The 24,650-nt window shown below is 33.1% G+C and overlaps 3 protein-coding genes across 5 annotated transcripts in view; 1 reads left to right on the forward strand and 2 right to left on the reverse strand.

Annotated features, from left to right (window-relative positions):
* The window catches only part of LOC148301989 (trehalase-like), a 37,670-nt gene extending 29,529 nt beyond the window's left edge, over nt 1-8,141 (reverse strand). For both annotated transcript variants that reach the window (XM_088272314.1, XM_088272315.1), the window contains exon 1: nt 7,905-8,141. In XM_088272314.1, coding sequence (XP_088128440.1) covers nt 7,905-7,931 — 27 coding nt within the window. In that variant the 5' untranslated portion in view covers nt 7,932-8,141. The remainder of the gene's footprint in view (nt 1-7,904) is intronic.
* Nucleotides 8,142-11,156: 3,015 nt separating this feature from the next.
* On the reverse strand, nt 11,157-14,118 carry B9d1 (B9 domain-containing protein 1). Of its 2 annotated transcripts, XM_088272303.1 has the most exons (4): nt 14,013-14,118; nt 13,673-13,924; nt 12,741-12,968; nt 11,157-12,403 (listed from the first exon to the last, which is right to left on the reverse strand). In XM_088272303.1, exons 2-4 carry the CDS (start codon nt 13,917-13,919, stop codon nt 12,303-12,305), a joined length of 576 nt encoding a protein of 191 aa, XP_088128429.1. In that variant the 5' UTR covers nt 13,920-13,924; nt 14,013-14,118; the 3' UTR covers nt 11,157-12,302. The 2 variants fall into 2 exon arrangements, with proteins under 2 accessions (XP_088128429.1, XP_088128428.1); XM_088272302.1 differs by having other exon boundaries at nt 13,673-14,113.
* A 111-nt stretch (nt 14,119-14,229) lies between these two features.
* On the forward strand, nt 14,230-21,196 carry LOC148301991 (uncharacterized). Its single transcript, XM_088272304.1, has 3 exons — nt 14,230-14,857; nt 16,161-16,599; nt 16,838-21,196. The coding sequence occupies exons 1-3, from the start codon at nt 14,786-14,788 to the stop codon at nt 19,315-19,317; spliced, it is 2,991 nt and encodes a 996-aa protein (XP_088128430.1). The 5' UTR covers nt 14,230-14,785; the 3' UTR covers nt 19,318-21,196.
* Nucleotides 21,197-24,650: the final 3,454 nt, after the last annotated feature.

Genomic DNA, 24,650 nt, shown 5'->3' on the forward strand with positions numbered 1-24,650 from the left:
ATAATTTGAAGATTTAATTTTTTATCAATCTAATTTTACTCCACGGTGCAGTTACATTTATAACTGGTCTCTTCTGGTAAAGTCATTATGACCCAATATACTATAAATCGTTACTAGAAAAAAACAAGTTTTACTTCGAAAAAAATTATTGAAAGGTAGAGTTTAAAAAAATTATAAAAAATTAATTAACTTTTTTTTAAAGAAAATTTTCAAGAGAAATATTTATGTTTTTATCATTTTCAAAAAAACTTCAATTTCGTATATAATTTATATTTGAAGCACTAACTTGTGGGAAAATCACATTTTAATTAAAACGTTACATTGTTTTAAAATTACTATAAAATAATTTAAAGTGATTTTAAAACAGAGTTACATTTTAATTTTATTATACTTCAAGTTCATACTTTTTCTGTGAGCCTAAGCGGTTCATTATTAAAAATCGATTTCAAATTGTGGTGGAGGGGGCTCGAACTCACAAACTGTGACTGAAAAGTCCGCGACACTAACCACGGGACCACAACCCGGCACAGTATATTCTAAAAAAAGTCAAATTCCAATGCATATTATTTTAAATAATGCGCGCGTAAACATGACCGACCTTTAGCGTGGCCGTTCGCGCCATGAATTTGAAATGTGAGAGTTCCCCCTTAACGATTATTTTTAACATAACGAAGATATGAAAAAGTTATTAAGAACCTTTTTTATTTTCATTTTATTTATTTTTTGTTAAAATAAATTATTTGAAGTTTATATTAACTTTTAATCTAGTTTCACTTCTTATAATATCTATTTCATTCTTGCCAATGCTCTTTACTATAACCTAAAATACTACTACTACTACTACTACCATCACGCCGTTTTCCCGCAGGGGTAGGCAGAGAGGATGGAACGCCACACTCTTCTGTCCTGACAAACACTCTTCGCCTCCTTCACATCCATACATCTAGTCATACATGCCCTCCGATTACGCAGACTTTTGACACCGCCAGATTTTAGGTTCTAATTTATCTGATCGTGCCAAGTCTTTTTCGGTCGTCCACGTTCTGTTTTCCCTCTCACATTCGCCACATATATTTTCTTAGTCATTCTCTCGTTATCCATTCGCTCCACATGTCCATACCACCGCAAAGAACTCTTCCTAATCTTTTCAATTATTCCTCGTTCAGCCTTACATTCCTTTCTTATATCGTCGTTTTTAATTCTGTCATACAATGATTTTCCACAAATTCGTCTGAGGGAGAACCTAAAATACAATGTACTAAAAATAAATAATATAAAATATCACACACAGGCTTTGTGGGATCTTTTTTATATTGATTTTATACTGTGAAATATATGCAAAAGAATTTTAAATAAAGAAAAAAAAATGTAATAAAAAAATTTTGTCGACCATAGCGAAACGGGTTGTGGTTGTATGGATTTTAAGCACATGATTTTATCTGGATGTGCGTGGGATGCAGGGGATGAAGATAAGCCTAATCCCTTTTTGGTATAGATTTGTGTTTACAAAGTTACATTTTAACAGGATCAGCGATTATGCCAATTAACCATGTATGAAATGTAATAGAAACAAACCGTCTATATGAATTAATGTATTTATAAAAAAATATGCATATAAATATATATATATATATATATATATATATATATATATATATATATATATATATATATATATATATATATATATATATATATATATATATATATATATATATATATATATAGATGCATATTATCAAGGTATGTAGTGTAATACTAATTTTTCATTTGAAAGATGTAATAAAAAACTGTGCCATTCGCAGATTATGGGTACGTACGGTAAACTCCATTTTATCTCATTTTTGACAAAAGTTTATGTCCAAAAGAAAATTTTGAAACGTAAATATTAGATTTTTTTTACTTAATTTTTATTCTGTTTTGCGCCAGTTTCTACCCAAATCGAACACGATACCTAACTCAAACGTACTAACTGGTAGACTACGGAGGGCTTCGTAAGGAGGTCATGTTCAACAAACAAGAAAATGAGGGTAACGCTTGATCCGCAGTGTAGGTACATTATTATTTTTATTATATGCCAGTTACTAACGTTAGGGGGTAAATTTGTATACATTCAATCTCAATAATGTCTCTATGTCAATCTTTTGTGCGAACATCGCGACCCGCAGACGGTAATGAATAACAACGATAATTTACCTTTTGAAATGCAAGGCTGTGTCATTGTGATACGTTTTGGTCTTATGCTAATGCTTGCAGATTAACTTATTAATATTTTAAACATGTTAAATATTAATTTGTCGTCTTTCACATCCACTGACAGTTGTAACATGGTTTGATTGATTGTTATTTAAAGTATAAAATATTTAAAACATAACAAATGAGCAAATCGATCTTCAAACTTTTAGGTTAACCCTTGATCTCCGCGGCAACACATTTGTGTAGACACAAACAAAAAAAAATTCTATGTGAAACAATTTTATGGGATTGCTGCTTGCTAGATACTAGCAACATATGTTAAATTAGTTGACCACCAATTTGTGTCTCATATTTTAAACCTGTTGACTATAAGATACTGCATAATATACTTTATTGATTGTTGGATCGGTAAAATATTTTTTTAATAGAAATTGCGCGAGTTTCGTGTCATTTTCTATAATTTTAGCTTTCGAATTGAGACATCTTCTGACTTCTAATTACATATCTATAACTGCTTTCATTTTCTCATAAATGAATCGTCTTGATTTTGCATTTACATTAGTCTTAGTTTGTTAGACACGTAAAATGTTAAAATTTGTATAAATAAATCGTAACCCAAAATTATCGATATTCTTTGGTAACATGCATATATGTACATACATGTATATTTTATTCCAAAGAACTCTATAGACTTTATGTACAGGAGTACATAAAGTCCATAGTCCATAGAGTCATAAAGTACATAGGAATGTACCCAAATGATTTGATATTTATTTTTGTAATTTAGATAACATTTTATTATTTCCCGTTTATCCAATAATAATTTTAAATACATGTCATTATCTTCTCTATAGTCGTTGAATGACTTTTTTAATAATCCGTATAGGTTTAAAAAAGGATGTATTAAACGTATACATATTATAAAACATAGTATTATACCAGTAACCAACACGCATATTCAATCATAGAGCACCGAACTTTCAGCGATATCAAACATTCTTTAGTCCTATTTTCAGTTACTATTGTACAATGTCTGAAATCATGTGTGAATAAAGCTAATATGACGTCAATAATCCACCCAGAGTTCCAGATTCTTAGACCAAGCATATTACAAATAGACAAATAGTCTTGAAATTTCATTCTGATATCGATTTGCGATTGATACCGGTAAAAGCATATGTTCATTAAATAAACGGTTTATTAATCCATTTCGAAGACCTTCGGTTTTTATAAAATAATGATTATTGTACATAATATTATTATACATACGTATATGTCTTTGAGGTGATTTATCTCAATACAACAATTAGATTTACAGAAAAATTATTCTTAAATAAACATATTTTTAAATCATTATATGCTTAAATCATTTGTACCTAATATTAAATTGCTTCGCTAATGGTTTCCTACTCACAAGACAATATGAAAATGTCATCTCTGATGGTGATGATAAAATATTTATTAAAGTGTCACTTTGTTCCTGGCATTGTGTTTTTATACAATTAAACTAACATAAAAAATACCTAAGTACGTACCGGAAAATAAACATTAAAAATATCAATGTATAATTTCAACGTTTACTTTATCTGGACGCTTCACATCCATCTTCAGGCATTTTAGACCCTAGACTGCCAAATCGGTGTCGTGGGTTCTATTCCCAACAATTTTCAAAATGAATAAAAGGAATTTTACGAAATTTTAATGTTCGAGTAGATTATTAATCCATAAAAACCTTAAATTCGGAAAATATTATTGCATATTGAGTTTATTTGTGTTTTGAAGTAGAATATTGAAATTAAAAATTATTTATTTATTTAATTTGTAGAACTGCATTTTAATTTATGTATTTTAAATCAAACGAATGACATAAATTTAAAAATGCCATAACTGGGTGAAACAATTGTCGAAAAATCTGTGTTTGATTTAAAATACATCAATTAAAAATTATATCGATAACCTTGTTTCCGAGTCAAAAGTGTATCGATTATTTATTATTTATAATATAAATGGAAACACGATTTTTGATTCACGACATCGACTTCTTTTTGTGACAGCTGTTTTACCTCGTGAAGACATTGTCAAACTATTTCATTCAAATGCACATATTGAAAAAAAATACAATCACCACATATAGAAGAATAAAAGTTTAATACTGCCTTTAAAAAAATGTGTGGCTGTTTGTTTTCGACACAGTTTGAAAGTACCTACGCAAAGCAAAACAGTTGTCACATAAAGAAGTAGACTCATAAATCGTGTTTTGAATGACTACTACTACTACTACCATCACGTCGTTTCCCAGCAGGGGTAGGCAGAAAGGATGGAACGCCACACTCTTCTGTCCTGACATACACTCCTCGCCTCCTTCACATCCATACATCTAGTCATATGTACATGCCCTCCGATTACGCAGACTTTTGACACCACCAGATTCTAGGTTCTGATTAATCTGATCGTGTCAAGTCTTTCTCGGCCGTCCTCTTTATGTTTTCCTGCTCACATTCGCCACATATATTTTCTTAGTCATTCTCTCGTTATCCATTCGCTCCACATGTCCATACCACTTTAAAGAAATCTTCCAAATCTTTTTAATTGTTTTGAATTATATTACTAATAATAATTTATGAAAGTCTTCAAAGTTAATAGCAATTCAATAAATAAATGTATATCGATAACTTTACAAATGGGATTGCTGACAATTTAATCGATCTTTTATTCGAAGCGAGTGGTATTCTGAGAATGTAATTATTACTTTGTCGTTATATTAAATATACCTATCACTTAAGCGTTGTACGTGAATTGAATGGAATATTCAAAACGATTTCAATTGTTTGCAAGAAACCATTTAACAAAATAATCGGTTGTTTTGTCTCATAATGCCTACCGGTAACACCTCATGCGGTCATGGAATCTAATAATTCTTTTAATATGCATGTTTGGTATAAACTAATACTAGAAATATCTACAGTGGCAGCACTATTCAATTTTGAGGCCCCTCTAAAATAGTTTTAATAAATAATATTACCATCTGCAACACAAGGGTACAATTTATTTATTTTAAATTCACATTTTGAAACTACATAATAATTTTCACATTTTTATTTATTTCATATTTTATCTTAAAATGAAATAAAATCTATGAATGTATTTCATTTTGGTTTCAATGAAAAAGTAAATCGTATCAAACTTATTTGGACCTTATCCTCATCCAATGGTGCATAGGGCACTGCATCGTATACACCCAGTGTTATCTTGATCATTTACTAAATATAGGCACGGTGACCAGTCCTGCGCTTCAGGTACCAGTCTGTATTAAACATTCAGTTTAATTTTTGTTGTATTTTTTTCTTATCTTGGCATCTTAGACGTTGAAAGGTGAAAGGTATCTACGTAAATAAATTACTGAAAATCTGTCATTTTTGCTTTGACTTTTAAATAAATCTGATGAAAAATACTTATTATTATTAATCTATTCGTTTCAAATGCACACAGATTCGATCAAGTAATTATATCCCTGTTTTTACCGTCACATGTCATTTTAAGGTGAGCCAAATTAACGGACCACTCGTTATTTAACAACACAATAAAAAAGGCTTTAAAAACTTGACAATAAAATTTGATAAAGCGGTTATAATAAAATTGGGAACATGTCAAATGGCGTTTCAATTTGCATTTTTATCCAATTCAACATGTCAACTGCAATCTTTTTTGCCGCAGCGAAATGACGCTTTTTTCAATAACTCTAAATTATTATTCCCGACAGCTTCAGTTGTATATGTAGTCAGAATCGCCAGCAGGACCGGATTAACCCTGAGGGTTATAGGGCTTAACCCATCGACCTCTTACGTCATAGAGCCACGTGCAGTATATTTGGTACGTATTTCCTTAGCTATTTCTAACAAAATTATATTTTGTTCAAATGAATAACTCGCAAAGCTTTTCGACAAGCTTGTGTGCATATAGGAAAGAAAATATAACAAATGTATCATAAATTCTCAGACCGAAAATGAATTAATTTTGCAAAAGGCAAAATTTTCTAATCAAACCCGCAACGCCAGTTTCGCAGTCGAGCATCTAGGTACCCAACGACGCCAAGGCGTCTGTCTGATATATCGCTCACTCCTTTCAAGAACGTCATAAATCAAAAATCGTAAATTTGTGCATGGTTTTCGGAACGTCCAGAAAATGTACTATAACCCAGCAAAAGCGGCATATTTTTAACTTAATATTTACCCGCTACAGGGCAGGAAGTGCTGTTTTTTGCATTTTGAGGAAAAGGTATGTTTTAATTATTTTTTTTAAATATACTAAATATTTTTCAAATGGAGAAAAAACCTTCAGGTTTTACCTAAAAAGATCCGTTGCACAGTAAAAAGTTCAATAAGTGGCTTGATATTTATTTTTAATCCATTCTATTATATTTTTAAACCTCTAAACGTTCTCCTGAAAAATCAAGTTTTTTTTATTTATGACGTTCTTGAAAGGAGTGGGCGATATGACTTATTTTAGCATTAGGTTTTTGGGAATTTGAACCTTTTATTACGACGAAAAAAATCCATAATGGTTTATATTCAAATCCTCAAAATTAAGTAGGCTTTTCATAAATCATGATAAATATTCTTTTTTATTTTGTATCCAGATAAATAAAAATAAAAAATACAGAATATTGGAGTTTGTTTTACACATAAAAAAATATTTCGCGTTTTTGAAGTTATTAAAAGCTTTTCCGCCGTGAAAGCCTGAAATTTCTCTATTAAGGAAAGAGGTGCTTTCTGGTGTAAGACTTCGACATTAATTTATCGTCTCTCAAACTCGCAAACAGTTAAAACGTCGCGTATATTTACTGTCGCAGTCGGCGGGAAGGGTGCTTTCGCATCTTATAATAATAATAAACCGGACGCGTCCGGTATTTTCTTAACAAAGAAACCCAGACACATATCGCTCACTCCTTTCAAGAACGTCATAAATCAAAAAACTTGATTTATCAGGAGAACGTTTTTAATGTTTAAAAATATAATACAATGTATTAAAAATAAATATCAAGCCACTTATTGAATTTTAACTGTGCTACAGTACTTTTTAGGTAAAACCTGAAGGTTTTTTCTCCATTTGAAAAATATTAAGTATATTTTAAAAAAATAATTAAACAATACATTTTCTTCAAAATTCAAAAACAACACTTTCTGCCCTGTAGCGGGTAAACATTAAATTAAAAATATTCCTCTTTTGCTGGGATATAGTACATTTTCTGGGCATTCCGAAAACATGCAGAACTGAAAATTGACGATTTTTGATTTATGACGTTCTTGAAAGGAGTGAGCGATATAATATGGTAGCAAATCTTTACAATATGTACGTAGCATATTGGTACGTTACGTAAAAATGTTTCGCATAATCTTCAAATATATACAATACGAGTATGTATAATAATTGCGATGTGTATCATTGTAAATTTAATAACTTTAAGAAATAGAATTCTCTAGGCAAATTTTCAAAATTGGCACTTTTATTTAGGATTTAGATTTCAAATATTTTAAGAGAATTACAATGTTTGATGATTCGTTAAGACGTTAGGAGATTGCCGCGTTTATTTTTAACAGTTTTAATATCTTGATACTTCATTTCCGGTACTATCACGTTTGAGACTAAATACAGCCAGTGGAATTAATTGAAAATATATTAAACTAATATTATATTACATTTCCACTTACCCGAATGAGGTTATTGGATTTTGCCATTATTCATCAAACGCCCGGACATAAAAGGGATATGCATCATCCGGAATTTCATTACTCGTAGCTGCATATTCAGCATTTTAAGCTTACGCTTTCGAATAAAAAATCGCCGTACATTTCATTCCATGGTTTGTCCGCTATGTATCGCACAAATGTACGTAATATTCCACGTAGACCCGACACTCGGACCACTAGCATTTTACGTAATGCCAATTTATGCACACAATATGTAGTGACATTTTAGACTGAATGCCAGACATGGAACTACTTTTAAAATTTGAATTATATATGTTTATATTAATCCAGTATTTAATTTGTTTTTATTAATTTTTTTATTTCGACCGACATACAGCAGTCAAAAGCGAAAACGCAAAATTAACATAGATTTTCAAAAATGTCTCATGGTAGGTACATACATGAGACATTCCTCATGGGACATAGTTCTCTTTGGTCATGGACCAAAGAAAGACTAATTTAATAATTATAATAATTAGTAAAAAAATATTTTACTTAAGACTTGAATGAATTCTAAGTAATCAAATTGGCAAGTAGGTGGTACTGAATTTAAAATTTAATAAATATAAAGGTTAGTACTGTCCTCAAAAAATTATTGAAATTGCCTGAATATAAAATTGCATTATCATTATGATTGTGATCAATATATTTTAAGGAAATAAACATAATACCTACACATGTACTTGGGTAACATATGTACATGTTTAATGCAAATTCAGCTTTTAAAATCCAATTTTTTAATGAATAACGTTACATAGTCTATCTCTGAGTCAATTTCTCATTATATTCTCAATATTATTAATATTTAAATCATTTACTTTGTAATTAGTCATATTAACTAAAAATTTTTTTACAAAAATGTTAATAAAATTGGTATATAACCACTCACCGGTGAGTGGTTATGTACTAATTTTATTAACATTTTTGTAAAAAAATAAATAAGCAAATTCTCATTATTGAGAATGGCGATGGAGGATGGCTCTAATCACAGCTCGCCCAGCGATATCCCTCGGGAACTGTCCTTTGCTGCTTTTAATGGTTTTGGAATTGTCCTGTGCATCTGAAGACTGTTACCTTTAAGGCCCAGATCTCAAGCGTTCAAATCAGAATGCGCAGAGCTGTGCTCAGGGCTCGACGTGTCCTTACGCTCGATACATTTTTGTTTTTTAGAATACATATAGAAATAACGTTTTTACATATTTTTTTTGTTATTCCTTACTCTTTAATAACTCATTTCTTTTCAAAACCATATAATTATTTCGAAGAAAAACTTATTTTATGTTACCTGGTTTTAGAGAAAATAATATTGAGATTTAACGAATACTTGGCCTTAACCAAAAAAAAAAAACTGATCAGTTGTCGACACCGGATACCAAATTACTATATACTTACCAAATAAAATATTTGTTCTATATATAAGTTATAAGTATATAAGTTATAAGTTCTTTGCGTAAAGGAACCTTATTTTCATTTTAAATTATGAGCAAAAAATTCACACTTAATTTTGCTAAAAATATATACAGCAGGACCTCTATAATCCGAACCCCAGCTAATCCGAACACCTCTTTGATCCGAACGCCCACTCATGCCTAGAATGGGCTCACCAAGTGGATATTTCTGTGCCAGAGAAGATGCTTTTACGTAAATTACTTAACAAAGCTTTTACTTGTTGTTAAATTAATCTCGACCAACTAAAATGTTTGATTTCTTTAAAAAAGTTTAATAAATACATTTAAAATTTGACTTTGTATATGTTTTATTCGATAAAAAATACCCTACAGATTCTCTGGATCCGAACAGTCCACTTTTTCGAACAGAGGGTAAATTTTCGGCATTCGGATTATAGAAGTCCCGCTGTGTTAACAGTAGTGACATCTCTTGGTATAAATCATAATCACTTTGACATAATATGTGGCTATAAGTACTATCTTTTAATTCGCAGGTAAGGACTTTATCATCAAATTATGTATAACTTGGAAAATGGTTCAGGTGTTTTATTTTCTTTTCCTCGGGGAATTGTTTTCCATTGTGAATTGTATTACGTTTGAAAGTGCATCAAATGATTAGGTTAATGTGGGGTAACTTCACAAATGAAAAAACACACCCAGTAGGAATGTACTGAACCCAAGATATTTGTAACAGTAATCAAGCGTACACGATAATACATTAAACCAATATAACCATATTTTACAGAAGTGTAAAATTAATAAAACAAGAGTATGTATGAAACATATAAATTTATTTGGTACTATGAAAAATTAAAATATTATATCATTCTGACTAGAAGCAGTATATGTAATAATTAATTACATAAATATTTCAATGTTTTTTTTAGGTACACATTATTTGGTTAGAGCTGAAAATTTCTTAAAACTATATGTAAGTTACATTAGATGATACCATTTTTTAACAATTTTGTGTGGTAGCTTAAAATAAACTTTAATATAACTCAAATATGTACAACCATTTATTGCACAATTATTGTGTGAATAAATAAGTATTATTATTGATTTGGCGTTTAATTTGTAGAACTCCATTTTAATTTATGTTTTAATTTTAAATCAAACACAGATTTTTTGAGTCTACTAAGTTAACTAACTTAGACTCAAAAAATCTGTGTTTGATTTAAAATTAATACATAAATAAGTATTGTTCACAAAATCTTCAAAGAAAATGATAATGAAGACAAATTCCATTTTTTATATACCTTTATATTACGTCTAAAATTAATTATTTGGCAGATACTTTAGATATTAAAGGCAGTCCAATCGGGATATGCTCTCTCACTTAAAATCTTTTATTAATTCAAAATATGTCTGTACTATCAAGTTGACAAAAAAATATTGCTTTTACTAGGTTACTCAATACAAAGTGCACAGTAAATAATCATTCAAAAGATAAAATCATAAATACTTTTATCAATAGAAATATTTTTTTATATTTTAATTGATATTTTAACAGTATTAAATATAAAAATAAAAACAGATAATCGGTTTTCAAAAATACCATTAATGATATTGAATGAAAAAAGTTGTAACATTATTTATTCTATTATTATTTCGATACGTCGCTCACTTCTTTCAAGAACGTCATAAATCAAAAATCGTCAATTTTAAGTTGTGCATGTTTTCGGAATGCCCAGAAAATGTACTATATCCCAGCAAAAGCGGCATATTTTTAACTTAATATTTATCCGCTACAGGGCAGAAAGTGTTTTTTTTTGCATTTTGAAGAAAAGGTATTGTTTAATTATTTTTTGAAATATACTAAATATTTTTCAAATGGAGAAAAAACCTTCAGGTTTTACCTAAAAAGATCTGTTGCACAGTAAAAAATTCAATAAGTTGCTTGATATTTATTTTTAATACATTGTTTTATATTTTTAAATGTTCGACTGAAAAATCAAGTTTTTTGATTTATGACGTTCTTGAAAGGAGTGAGCAACATGTAAAAGTTGCAGTCTTAAATTACACCTAATAATGCATTCGGCAAATGTATCCGTTATAACTAAATGTGCATAAAGTCATTTGATTCATGAATCCCAATGTTCCTAGAATCATACTATCGTAATAGTCAAAGCAACAAAAATATTAATATATATTTTAAATCCTGATTTAAAATGACTTGTAAGGGTAACTTACAACAAGTAGTTGATTCATGATAATTTTAAAGCAATTTTATTTCATAATTATTATTACTTTAATTGGTATATCCGATGTTACTTTTGTCAATTTATTACTGAAAATTAGCTTTTCACTCAATAATTATATTAGGAAAGTATTGAGTATTTTTTTTAAACTACTATTTAGCCTTCCAAAGCATCTTAATAGTAAGTTAGAACCGTTTTAGAGTAGGCATATATAAAAAAAATTCTAATAAATCCGCCAAAAAGATAAATTATTTAGAGCCAACCATTCACCAGCATGAACGTAGAGCAACTTAAAAATACATTATTTACACCTGATTTCCTGTGTGATTATTCAGAATATCGATAGCACTTGTTATCAACATTCAGATTGCATTGTAGAATTTATCATCAGGGGTCAAATCAGTCATATCGCATGCCGATACATTTCATGTAAAGTCTCATTCATATCAATGTATGTATATATAAATATGTATACATTGAGGCCATCCATAAGTAGATGTCGATAAAATAAGGTAATCAGTTTGTATAGAAAAATTTTGTTGTTTTCCAAGTCATTGAGTATATTTTGATTAATATCACCTTGCGATAAGACTAAGCCTTTCGGTCAATGTGATGCAAAAGTTTCTATCATATTTAGTTGCGTTGCATAGCTGGTCTTCCATAGCATGGATCAACTGAATAAATAGAAATCAAAATAAAATAGAATTATTTCATCTGGTTGTTCCAATGTTGTCATATCCAGCCGTCCTCAAGCCATTGGAAATAAGTCTGAATCTCACATCTACACATCCGTAGGAGTTTGTGCTCAGTACTGAAAGTAAACAAGAGGAAAATTAGATCAATATTATATTGGCACAATTAGATCAATATTATGTAGGCAGAGAGAATAGAACGCCACACTACTCTGTCTTTGCAAACATTCTTCGCCTCTTCCACGTTCATGCATCTCCTCATACACACCCGCCGATTGTTACGAAAAAATATGTAAATATCCAGACTTATATATTATATTCCCAACTTTATATTTTCTCATATAGCAAAAAAATACTGATAATCTTTATGTGGGAAAAAATCCAGCATTTGAGAAAAAACATTTGGATACAATGACAGCTTGTTTACCTAAAAAAAATAAAAAATAATAAACTTACAGTAATTATTTTTTCCATCAGCTAGAATCTTGGGATTGATTATTTCTGGTTTACGCCCTGTAATCCGGGACATGAAATCGGCAAACATAGAGGCCGGCTTGGGAGTGAAGAGGTTGATAAGGTCGCGTCGCTCACCAGTGGTGGTAGGTAAGTGAATACGTCCATACCCCCTTATGGCTTCCACACCCCAAGACGACACGCCGTACACTGATAGTATCAACTGGGGCCCTGCAATTTAGACCGGAATAAACTATGTATTTAAATAGAAAAATATAGAACCGATTATTACCGAAGCTAATAAGGAACCTCATTTCTCCATAAAGTTGAATTTAAAAAGCATTTTCGTACGCATGGTACAACTTTTTACATTCAATCTATAGTGAAATTTGTCAAAAATGTGCGCAAATTATAAAAAGTTTACAAATACTGATTTTAATTGTGTGATGTCTTGTACATCCTATTTGCAATATATTTATGCCAATGCCTACAAAAGAGACAGCAGCTTATATGTAAGTCAAATTAACTATTATTGAAAAGCGACACCCCTTTCATACATGACAAACGGATAGATGTTACCACTAATAGAAGGACACTAACATATATACTGTAAAAAAAAAAATCCAAATAAAATTCTCTAAAAGTAGGTAACTGAAAACAGTAGTTACAAATTATCCATTATTTACATAGATAATCTCATTGTTTGGCATCCGTACTTGCTAATGGCAGTGTGTTCTCTGTCACCTCGTCACCCAGCAATGCTGCATCATAAAAAAACACCAATCTGCTTCACGCCAGAAGATGAATATACCATTACAAAGGAGTGAGTGTAAATATAATCGGTCTCGAGTCAGCTAGCCAATGGCAATACGGGTTCTAAATAGCATCGAGTTTTTTTACAAATAATTCATAGTCAAGAACTTATTTCTACTTACATCCGAAAGGGCTCCTAGTTTTGTAAGAAACTTCAATGGGCATTCCAAAAACAATATCATCTAACTGAGAGCCTCTTTTAGAAGTTTGCGTCACTCCACCGTCTATTCCTCCTATCAATTCCCATCCTGTACCACATACAATGTCGTATCGCAAGTAAAATTCGTCATTTTCATTTCCTCCTTCGAATTTTGCGCACTGTATTTGTCCATTAAAGTTTATTAAAAAATATGGCTCCTCTTCCGACATGTTAACTTATTGGGCAGAATAAAAACATAATATACATTGAATCAATGTAAAATATCAGTGTATTTATAAAAAACAAGTAGTATTCTTTTTTACCAGCATCTTTTGTCACTTTCACAAAAATAAATATGTCAGGGATTCGTAGAAATGTCAAACATTTTGTTTATACTTTGGGTGCGAAGTTTTTATATTTACATGCAGCCTATATCGTCTGTACCGATTACAGTTTTGCCGTTACGCAGTAATTGTATCGACGGAGTCTATTTACAGCTTTCTCTATTGTAAAATAGATGGCGCTGGTAAATATTTTGCCATAAAGGCGACCATTGTTGAAAATCGGCCTGCTGTTTCCCCCTGACTCGTCGAAATCAGGAATTATTTGTGTTTTTATAGAACCCGACATAGTTTTAGGTGATTATTTATATGTTAGTCCGACCTTTTGGATTCTGTTTTCGAGAAGTAAAGTAGCTTAACCACCTAATATTTTGTATTTACCATTTAAAACGTGTTTCATTCAAGCATCGATTTGGCGATTACCATTCCCACATCCATTTAATTTTCGTGTGCGTTTCGACAACATACCGATTTTGCGATGCTTTTCGTGTGTTTTGAGCTTTTTGTGTGTTCTGTTTAACATTAATCGAGTGCATTACATATATGTGCACTCTTGAAATTACAGTTAAATTGCGGTTATATAGAATCATTCGAGAATGTTGTACCTGACGTGAAGGATGGATATCCGTAATAAAGTCGCCGGCTTTGATATGGGCGATTGACTGCGCTCATCCTTCGGCTGAATCCAGCTTCATAAAATCGGATTAGGCCGTTTATGTGGTTTTTGGAATTTGGAGCAAGCGGAAACATCCAAAATGTCAGGAGGTTCTCATCACAACCCTCATGGCAGGCAAGGGCAGCCAGCCCCTGGCTGGAATCATCTGCAGGTGAGTTCCCTAACCCTGGATTTCACCCCTCCTCACTTTAAATTTTGCCAATAATGTCAAGCACGCTATAAACATTGTCATTACTCTAAAGTTTATTTCCAAGCATACAAATAAGCTTTTAATGTCATTTACTGCATAACTTCCTTGGCCTCTTATTTTGTGGTTTGTTTTCACAAAAAAATACGTGACCGTATGTATATTAACATTTGAAAACACGAAAACGAATTTGTAGCATTCTCGAATACTATAATTGCATCTAGTTACTCAAATAATATATTGTGGTGTAGTATGTACTAATTCAACCACTACTGCTTTTGAATTTTTGTTTGGTTAACTACATTAGTAATGATAACTGCGCCCTGTTTTGCATTCATTATTATTTTTACTTTATTATCAGATGATATATTTTGCCACATAATCACTAGCTGTACAATTTTCAAATATACTCAATTATCACGCACCAGAATAATAATTGTTTTGTTTAAGATTCTTGCAGAAAATATTATTTTAAATTTTAAAAAGAACTTAAAATTTTTAGTTTTCCTATTTAAACTCAATGCTTACAAAACATAAAAAAATAGCAACATCTTTTTCCACCAAAAAAGTATTGTATCGTTACTACTGTCTTCTGTAGTAAAATACCATGGATCTTACTTAGATCGCTAGATGGCAATGAAATTACGAGTATGATTATTTTTTAAATATAATTTTCACCAATTTAACTATATTTTATTATTATTAACTTAATTACCAGTTGTCACATGTTTTGTGACATCTTTTTTCTTTTTCTTTTTCTTTTTTTGACCATCTGAGATGTATCTATACTCTTGATTCTTATTCTTCAAAAATAGTGTATAATCAAACAATCCCATGCAGTGCAATTTTATAACTTAACATTCTAAAATTAGAAAATAAGTTGATTGATTTGAGATAAAATTTTGATATTTACTTAAAAAAGTAAAAAGCCATTATAAATAAATGCTTAGTAAAATAATGTAATTTCTATATTTTGTGATAGAGGAACAATCAACGCGACACATTTTTGTGTGAAATAAATTCGAGGTAGAAGAAATAAACGACACATCCGAGAAAATGATTATTTGAGGAATGATAGCTAAAGGTGTTACTGTACTAATCTTACTTAATGCATCTCATCTGCAACAAACATAAATCAGTATGCATTAAAAGTATTAATGGATTTTTAGAGTAACAATGTCATTTTCACACTATCAACATAGTGAAGTTGCTCTGTGAAGTATTCGTGGAAATTTATATAAATTGAAATGAATTAATGCAATTGCAGGTTCCAAATTACTTCCCGCGGCAGCCTCAGGTGGCTCACATGTCGTCGGAGCGAACGCTATCACACTCGCCACTGACATGGCATACGCCCACGCCGCCCGAGCACCAAAAGGGCGCTCCGCTGCCGTACCGCCACACACCCACGCCGCCCGACATACAGGCGCTCAAGGCAGCCGGCTTGCCGTACCGCCACACGCCCACACCGCCTGAGCGCGACCCCAAGGCGTACCGCCACACGCCACCGCCGCCCGACGCACTCAAGGCCGGCACGCCGCTGTACCGCCACACGCCGCCGCCGCCCGACGTGCTCAAGGCCGGCACGCCGCTCTACCGCCACACACCCCCACCCGAAGGCCACAAACCCGCACCCAGCCCGCTCTTCAACTTGCAGCAGATGATCTCGGACACCAGGGGTGGCCAGCGCTCGGGGGATATGAGAGGTAAATGCTCTCGCATAAATATGCTCTTTGATGCAAATCGCTCTGGTAATAACCTTCCCCCGTGGATACCCTTCTTACCGAAAAACACTGAGCGGTGTACAGATTACGGAAAACTCACCGACTATGGCAAATGTTCAGTATCTTCATGGTGTCAAAATTCTGGGCCAGATCATTCCTTATATGAACAGAAATATTTGTTAGCGATAATGTAAATTAATTGACTTTCTTTTCATTGCAGATAATCTAATGAACCGCCCTGAAAATATGGGCTATCCCCGACACTCTCCGGGACTATCTCTGGGATCGATGGATTTATCAGTGACAAGATCACCGAGAAACGGAAATCAGAATGGGGAAATCGGTACACCTATAAGTCTTTCAGTGAGGGACGCTACCAAAATAAATAGTTTAGATTCTGCGGAAATAACAAAAATACATCAAGTACCTTACATGAACAAAACTCTAGAAATATCCAAACCCGCTAGTCCCACTCTCAACGCAATGAATCAGAGCTCCAATAGTCCCAAATCTCCCATGTCTAACAACAAGAGGCCCCCCAAGAAGGTGGATTCCATCCTGGAGCGCCTCAATAGCATCGGTGACGGAGTGGTCATCACCCCGGTGCACCTCAACCCCTCTCCGCACTCGGTCATCGTGAGCGCGCACTCCCTGGAGGAGGCCAACAGCCGAGGGCCCGCCCCCATGGTGGGCATCACCCCCTACCCCGTCTGCGAGCGCATCTCCCCCCCTGTGCAGCCCCCGCCCTCCGTGTTCCCGCCGGCCACCGACCAGCCTTCACCCGCCATGCCCCATTCTGTTATTATAGAAAGTTCTTCGGTGAAGGAAGAAACCACTTTGCCTTCAAACTGTTCTAACGAAGATTCTAACGGATCTTCCAGTGACAGTAGTAGATCTAAGCGACGACGTAAGCAATTAAAAACGTCTAAGATTGAAAGTGAAAGCCCGACATATTGCGAAAAACAGTTTGAAGAACCTGCTGCCTTTCCAGCGACCGAGACGTTCCGAGCGTCGACGAAAGAAGACCCGATTCCGCCACCTTTAGTGAATCACGCAGAGGTCAATGTGAGCCGGGTGCAAGAAGAACCCCAGCAGAGTGTCGTCGTCCCACCTCATCCTGCACTTTTAAATTCTAATTCTAGTGTAGACAAAGAAGAAAAACCCGCCACCGAGAGACGATCCGTCTGCGAAGATAATGCAGCACCCGTGGTCTCCAAAACAAGAAGAAAAAATAGTTCGGAATCTGAAACTATCGATAATATAGCCGCTATGATAGCATCCACAGAAAATGCGGATGAATTACCTAAAGTGGAAAATTCCATAAAGAAAGATGTCGTTGTAACTGCTTTAACTTCTCCCAATGTTCTGATGCAAACTGACCAATTGAAGAGAGTTCTGGGCAGTCCCGGAGCGGAAGCACCCGTACTGGAAGGTGATGAAGTGAAACCTTTTCAACCTGGTGAACCGACTCCGCAGCCAAATATCAAACCATCCAGAAGAAAAAGAAATAGTGTTTCCAGTTTGGAGGCCCAAAACGATATAACCGATGATATCAAAACAACTCCAGATGCCTTAGTATCTAAAAACCCTCTAGAGAAAAGCAAATCACAAACCAGTTTTGTAGAAGTAGAAAATGAATTAGAAAAAATGTTTGCCGGAATTGAGGAAGAAGATTCTAAAACGCTAGATCCTGTTACTGGACTGATGATAGAAAATTGTGAAAATCCTTCTAAAAAGGCGATTGTGAGGAAAAAACGTATCTCTAGAAGATGGAGTGTGGCTGCATCGGTAGGTGCTCCATCGAGTGATGAGAATACCCCAAAAAAGAAAAGAAAATCAGCAAAAAGATCACTAGTTCTAAACGATCAGTTTTCTAATGATGACCAAACGGGTGGACCCAAAAAGTTGAAAAATGTACTAAACAATTCTAATTCAAAACGGGACAAATCTAAAGAAAAACCTAAATTAGATCTACTCTCGCACAAAGATGCGTACGACTCCGGCAGTAATGCGAGTTCTAGCAAGTCTCGGGGACCCTACGTTCAAATTAAGGGACCTAGAGATTCACCACTTTCAGTGAGTGTTATAAATACTCCGATGCACGAGGAGGATGCGGATAAACCTTTACAAAAAATCAAACATTCAAAGACTAAATCTTCGCTTAACAGTGACAGTGACTTTAGAAACAAAGTTAAATCTAAAGGATTGCATTCTAGTACTTTAAGCATGAAATATGACGCGACCACTACGGACACGAGTTGGATATGCGTGTTCTGTAAGCGAGGCCCGCACACTCGCATAGGGACGGGCGGGGGGTCCGCGGGGGACCTGTTCGGGCCGTACATGGTGACCACGGAGTGCCCCGAGTACGGGGAGGTGGCGGGCGCGCCGCCAGCCGAGCTGCTGCTGGGCATGGCGGAGGCGACGCCCGGCAGCTACGAGGTGTGGCTGCACGAGGAGTGCGCGGTGTGGGCGCCCGGCCTGCACCTGGTGGGTGCGCGGCTCGTGGGGCTGCCGGGCGCCGTGTGGGCGGCGAGTGCCGCGCGCTGCCGCCGCTGTGGCCTGCCCGGCGCCAGCGTAGCCTGCGCGCGCCGTGCCTGCCGCCCCACCATGCACGTGGCGTGCGCGCGCGCCGACCACTGGACGCTCAGCGAGGAGCACTTCACAGTGTACTGCGAGGCGCACGGGCCCTCCCGATAGAACTGCCCGTGTTGTAATGTTAAGAGAACTCTCCACGTAAAACATTATATGAATGTTGCGTTTTTACAAAATTACTTAATTTATACTTTCGCCGTTCCGCTATTAAACGTGTATGTGGCATCCGGTAGAAAAACAAGTTTTGCGGGCATGGAAAAAATATTTTAACACGTAATTTGAACATATTTGTACAAACATATTTTGTATTTAGCTGCGCTACTTGCTGCCGTACACCGCAAGGAATTACTGGTGTGAATATTGAATACTTACATTAAGACAGTTCGTACATTATAAGTGTTAATGCTGGTATTACCCGAATCTCGTGCCAGTTAAGTATTTAAGTTTCGGCACTCACCCTGATAATTTTAATTCGAGCCGTGGTTGCATAGGAAATACATATTTACGTGTTCACAACTCGCACATTCGCAGTGTCACAAATCGATCCAATCACACTTATATTGTATGCTTAATATATAAAATGTGAGTCCTTTGTTAATATTAGCTCTTTATGGTAAATCTAATTCCATTACTAAACCCTCCCTCACTGAGCTTTACACAAAATTATATCCATATGCTGAAGCGTGTCAGTAACATGAAGTGCATTATTTTCAATCAAAATGCTCCGTTTTATGGTTGACACACTGTATTACATACATATCTTGTGTCCTCTAAATTAAAATATTAATTTTGGGGAATAAGTGTTAAGAAGACCTTTTATTAGTCTTTTAACTTCTTTTATAGTTTTTTTGACATATGTAGTAGATACATATCCTTCTTTGAAGACAGTATGTTCCAAATACCATTTTGATGTATTTCATTTTATATTTTTTCGAAAATGTCTGCATTCCGATCCGAGAGTTGTGATTGTCAATGTTAAGTTTGTTCATTAACAAATGGCTTAGTAGCTAGAGATTAGTATTGTTAAAATAATATGATTTTGGAATATCTTTCATTCAACCTTTGTCTTACATTGATCAGGGAAAGAACATTTCAAAATCTGTGAAATTCAACGATTCAGGTTGTTTTTATTCAATTTGGTCCATATTTATTTTTTCAAATACATACCAGCTTTATGCAGCATTAATGTCTTAGCTAATCAATCTCGTATAAATGCCGCATTAAAGGAGATATGTAGTGCATATAGGGTAGTTCTTAAAATATTTTACACCTCTCCTTCCGATATCTCCTGCCCTAACACCTGACGCAGTTTGATAGAGTACAAACTATATTTAAGAAGCCAAATGGAAACGGCAGTTTCAACAACGATTTTGAAGGACCAAAAATACATCTTCTCTAAAGTGATATCATGCGTTGCATTATTTTTCTTTGCTAAAGCATTCCTATTCAGTAGCCTTATCTTGTGGATGCGAATAATTTTATATTAATCCCTGTTATCACGAGACTGTCACGATATCGAATTTACTTTTCATTGCTTCCAATAAAAAATCTGTCTTGTAATTGGCTAAGCCAGTTTCAATGATAGGGTAAATAACAGGGAAATGGTTAAAGTAGAATTTATTTCTTTGGCATACATTAAGCTCTTTCTTTACTTAGAAAACCACATAATAATTTATTTATTTCTTTAGACTTTGGCAGACGGCAAACTATTGTAACCGCCGAAACACTAGTTTTGGCAAGAAATCTATTAAACTGTCTGTGATTTAATAAAAAAAAACTTTAGATGTTTAATTAATAATTTTATGTAAGAATGCATTGCTTTTGTAAAAAAATATATTATCAGATAAAAGTTTGTCTTTCGGCACAAGTAATCTTAGTTTGCATATTTTCTCAAATAAAAATTATGTTTTATTAATTTACAAGTGTATTCAATGGAAACAAATAAAGCAATAGCAATTTCATTGATAAGTATTCAAATGCAAATGAACTGGTAGTTTTTTTTTTTTTTTTAATAAATTAAATAAATGCATATGATCATTGAGACAATTAATGAAATCATATTTTATACCTTAAAAAATGCCATACCTAATTTAGCATTTTTTTAAATCAATTTTTACACGAACAAAAATTAATGTTCTTTCGGTTACATTATGTAAACCATGATATATTAAAATTCACTTTATTTGATATTTGGAATAAATCAATTTACACAATAATTATTCATTTAGGGGCTGGTTCAATAATCATCTGTAAGTTGTTAATTCCTAAATGCAATGTTACAAAATGAAGTTCTATGTTCTTTACAGTCATAGAAGAAACTGAAATAATTTTATAAAAGCATACAAATATGTTGACTAGTTCACTAGCCTCAATAAATAGAGGTTCGGAACTGTCAAAAGCCGAATTCGGTTTGGTTTATACCACTATTTTCATCTGAACTTGTCCAAAAAATCTCCCCGTCGATGCCTCATATCATTGCATAAGCTTGATAGGTTGTTTATTAAACCGGCCCTTATCATACTAAGGTGTTTATCACCAGTTTACCTGTAAATAAAAATGGTCAACTCCATTATCGAATTACCACTAATAATTTTCCAATAGTAAATTATTTCTCACTTTTTTTTTATATGTGGGGTTTAAAAACGTTTATGAAGCAGATTTCTATATAACATAATAAAGTTAATTTTACTTTTTCCTTGTAGTGGCATTTGTAATTATTGTTTTTCCAAAATTAAAGCGTGAAATCCTATGATCATGAGTCCAGCAAAAACTTATCCATAATCCATGTTATTTTCAATGAATATCAGATACATTAGTAGGTTTGCATTTTGTCTTGTCATTTTTGTGCCTCAACAGTGAGAACTCTTTAAATATTGCTTGTGTTTCATTTATTCAATGCAGGAAACAATCAATGGGAAAGGTAGACAAATCATCCTACGAGTGAAAGACATTTTTGAGGCATTTTATCATAATATAACGCCATAATATATACTTTTTGACTAGTTGGTAATTACCAATCTATTACTTCATTATTTATAAGTAATGCCATTATTATCCAGTATTTTGCATGTCCTGCTTAATCGTTTTCATATTTATTTTACTTACTGCAGTGGTATTTTATTATTCCTGTTGTTTTTTAGTGTGATTTTACAGAAGCAAGTTCATATTCAGAATAGAACCCTATTTCTTTACCAATGAAAGCTTCAAAACTTTGTACTGCTTTTATTACATGGTTGTTTTACTATCAACTTTCATGCATCTATAATGTAGTGTGATAAAAATGGCAAATTTATTGTAGCTTGTATAATAAACTGTACTAAATTAAAGAAAAAAATTGGCTGTATGATCCGGAAAAAAAATCATTCTCTCAAAAGCATTACTTTTTTGCCTACAATTTTAGACTCCACCTGAATGCATATTTTCATAATTTGTGTATAGAATAGCGTACTAAAAATACTTCAACAAAAATAGACATCTATTATCTTTTAACTACATTATACCATTGACCCTTAAACACAATACCCAGTGCGACACAAATGGGCACAGAGTATTGAATAAATACACTTATTATTCTTGTTTTTCTACGTACAGAAAAACAGAATCAGATTTATTTTAATGATTTACGTGACTATTTAAAAATATTAATAATTTTTAATGACACTTCATTGTAATCATTTGTAAAATCCAATTTGAAAATTTCAAACAAAAAATGGCAGTGTATTTTACAAATACAAGTATATATTTTTGCATCAACTCACTCTGCAATCCCCAATTTATGAACAACGGAAACATTGTCTACACCGGAGCGGAGAACCTGTAGCCTCTTGGCTACTTTGATATGGCCCTTTGTCTTGTGCCAATTAGAAAAAAACTGAATAAATATAAAAAATTCAGCTTCAGTGTGTTTGTGTCCACAAAACCACACTTTACTGTGGCCTTGTGTTGAATCAGATAAATGAACACAGCCTTTAGAATTAAAAAAGTTTCCCATCCGCATGGAGATCTGCTAGACTTGGGAAAGTATAGTTAGGGAAATTTCTGTCATCTAAAAAAGAAATGAGTGACAACCACAAAATTATGTCACATAAATGAAACATTGCGCCTAACAATGTTACATGAAACTGCTCCTAAAAAGAAAAAAAATAGAAAGATGTGTCATTTTACTGCATGATATTAAGGTTGTGTTCTGCAAGTGTACAATTTTACAACATAATAACAGTTCTTGGATTTTTGGAAAATATAACAAAGCGACTAATCGAGAAAAATTATTACGCCTCCAAAGGGTTCAAAATTACAATATGACATCACAAGCTCTGTTTTTTAGTGGAACATAATTTTATTCTGAATATACAAATATAATCATTTTTAATACTTGAAGTATGCTAAATGATCAGAAGTATGGGCCACCGTGAACATGCCAAGTAAATATTACACTTCTACGTTACATTCTTAGAAAATCGGCAATCATTATATGTAGTTTGTAAAATGAACAGGAAATGTCAACATGCTTAGACCATAAAGGAGTCCATTCCAACTGGAATATATTGTATTTGATGGCCTTCTATATCTTCCAACGAGTTGAGTGCAGGAAATGTGGGTATTGTAGAGCACACTGCGTGTTGGCAAAGTGTTCAAGTTCGGCTATTTTTCTGTTTAACCAAACAAGTTCAAATGTATATGTATTTAGAATATATTGTTTTGAAGACATTAAAAAAAAACTTCCAATGTAATATTAAACATTATGAAATTGTACATATCTGCCTTACCAATATAAACAATTCGCAATAATACTTTTGATTCAAATATTCTCGTATTAAATATTGGCTGAATTTTGCTATAAAATTTTGAAACAAAGTAATTGGATTTCTTTCTATTCTATTTATAACAATATATAAAAAGAAAATGGTCGCATGAAACAACAATTATAACAGTTTAATTTAATTTTTAAATCGATACTTAGCAATTTATAGTGACTTAAGTAAAATTAAGCACGTAATCAAATTCTGCCATCGATATTTCAATTAGCTAATTTAGAACTGGTTTAAGTAAATAACACCAAATGTATCTTAAATTGTTACTTTTCAATTTCTAAGTTAACATGACCATGTTTATTTTTTGACGCCTTATGTGATTGATATAGCGAAATATAATTAATTCCGGTTAGTATATTTTCTTATTTAGAATAATTTTGCCCCAGTACTAATGAAGGGAGTTTTGCTTAGATTATTATAAATGCACTTAGAAAATAGTATTTTCATCCAAATAGGTTTCTGGCAACAAGGTCACAAATCGCCTTTGTTGGTTTTAAAGAATAATTTTGGTACATATTACGGTGTACGGTTGCCAAGTTTGAACGCTTCATGTTTTGTATTCATTTTTGTAATTTAAGAAAAGTATTTGGAAAACAATGCTGGTACATAATTTTACTATAAAGAAAT

The sequence above is a fragment of the Brachycentrus maculatus genome, unplaced genomic scaffold (assembly GCF_059751285.1).
Source record: "Brachycentrus maculatus isolate JH-2025_06_01 unplaced genomic scaffold, ASM5975128v1 h1tg000494l, whole genome shotgun sequence".
NCBI classification, from domain to species: domain Eukaryota; kingdom Metazoa; phylum Arthropoda; class Insecta; order Trichoptera; family Brachycentridae; genus Brachycentrus; species Brachycentrus maculatus.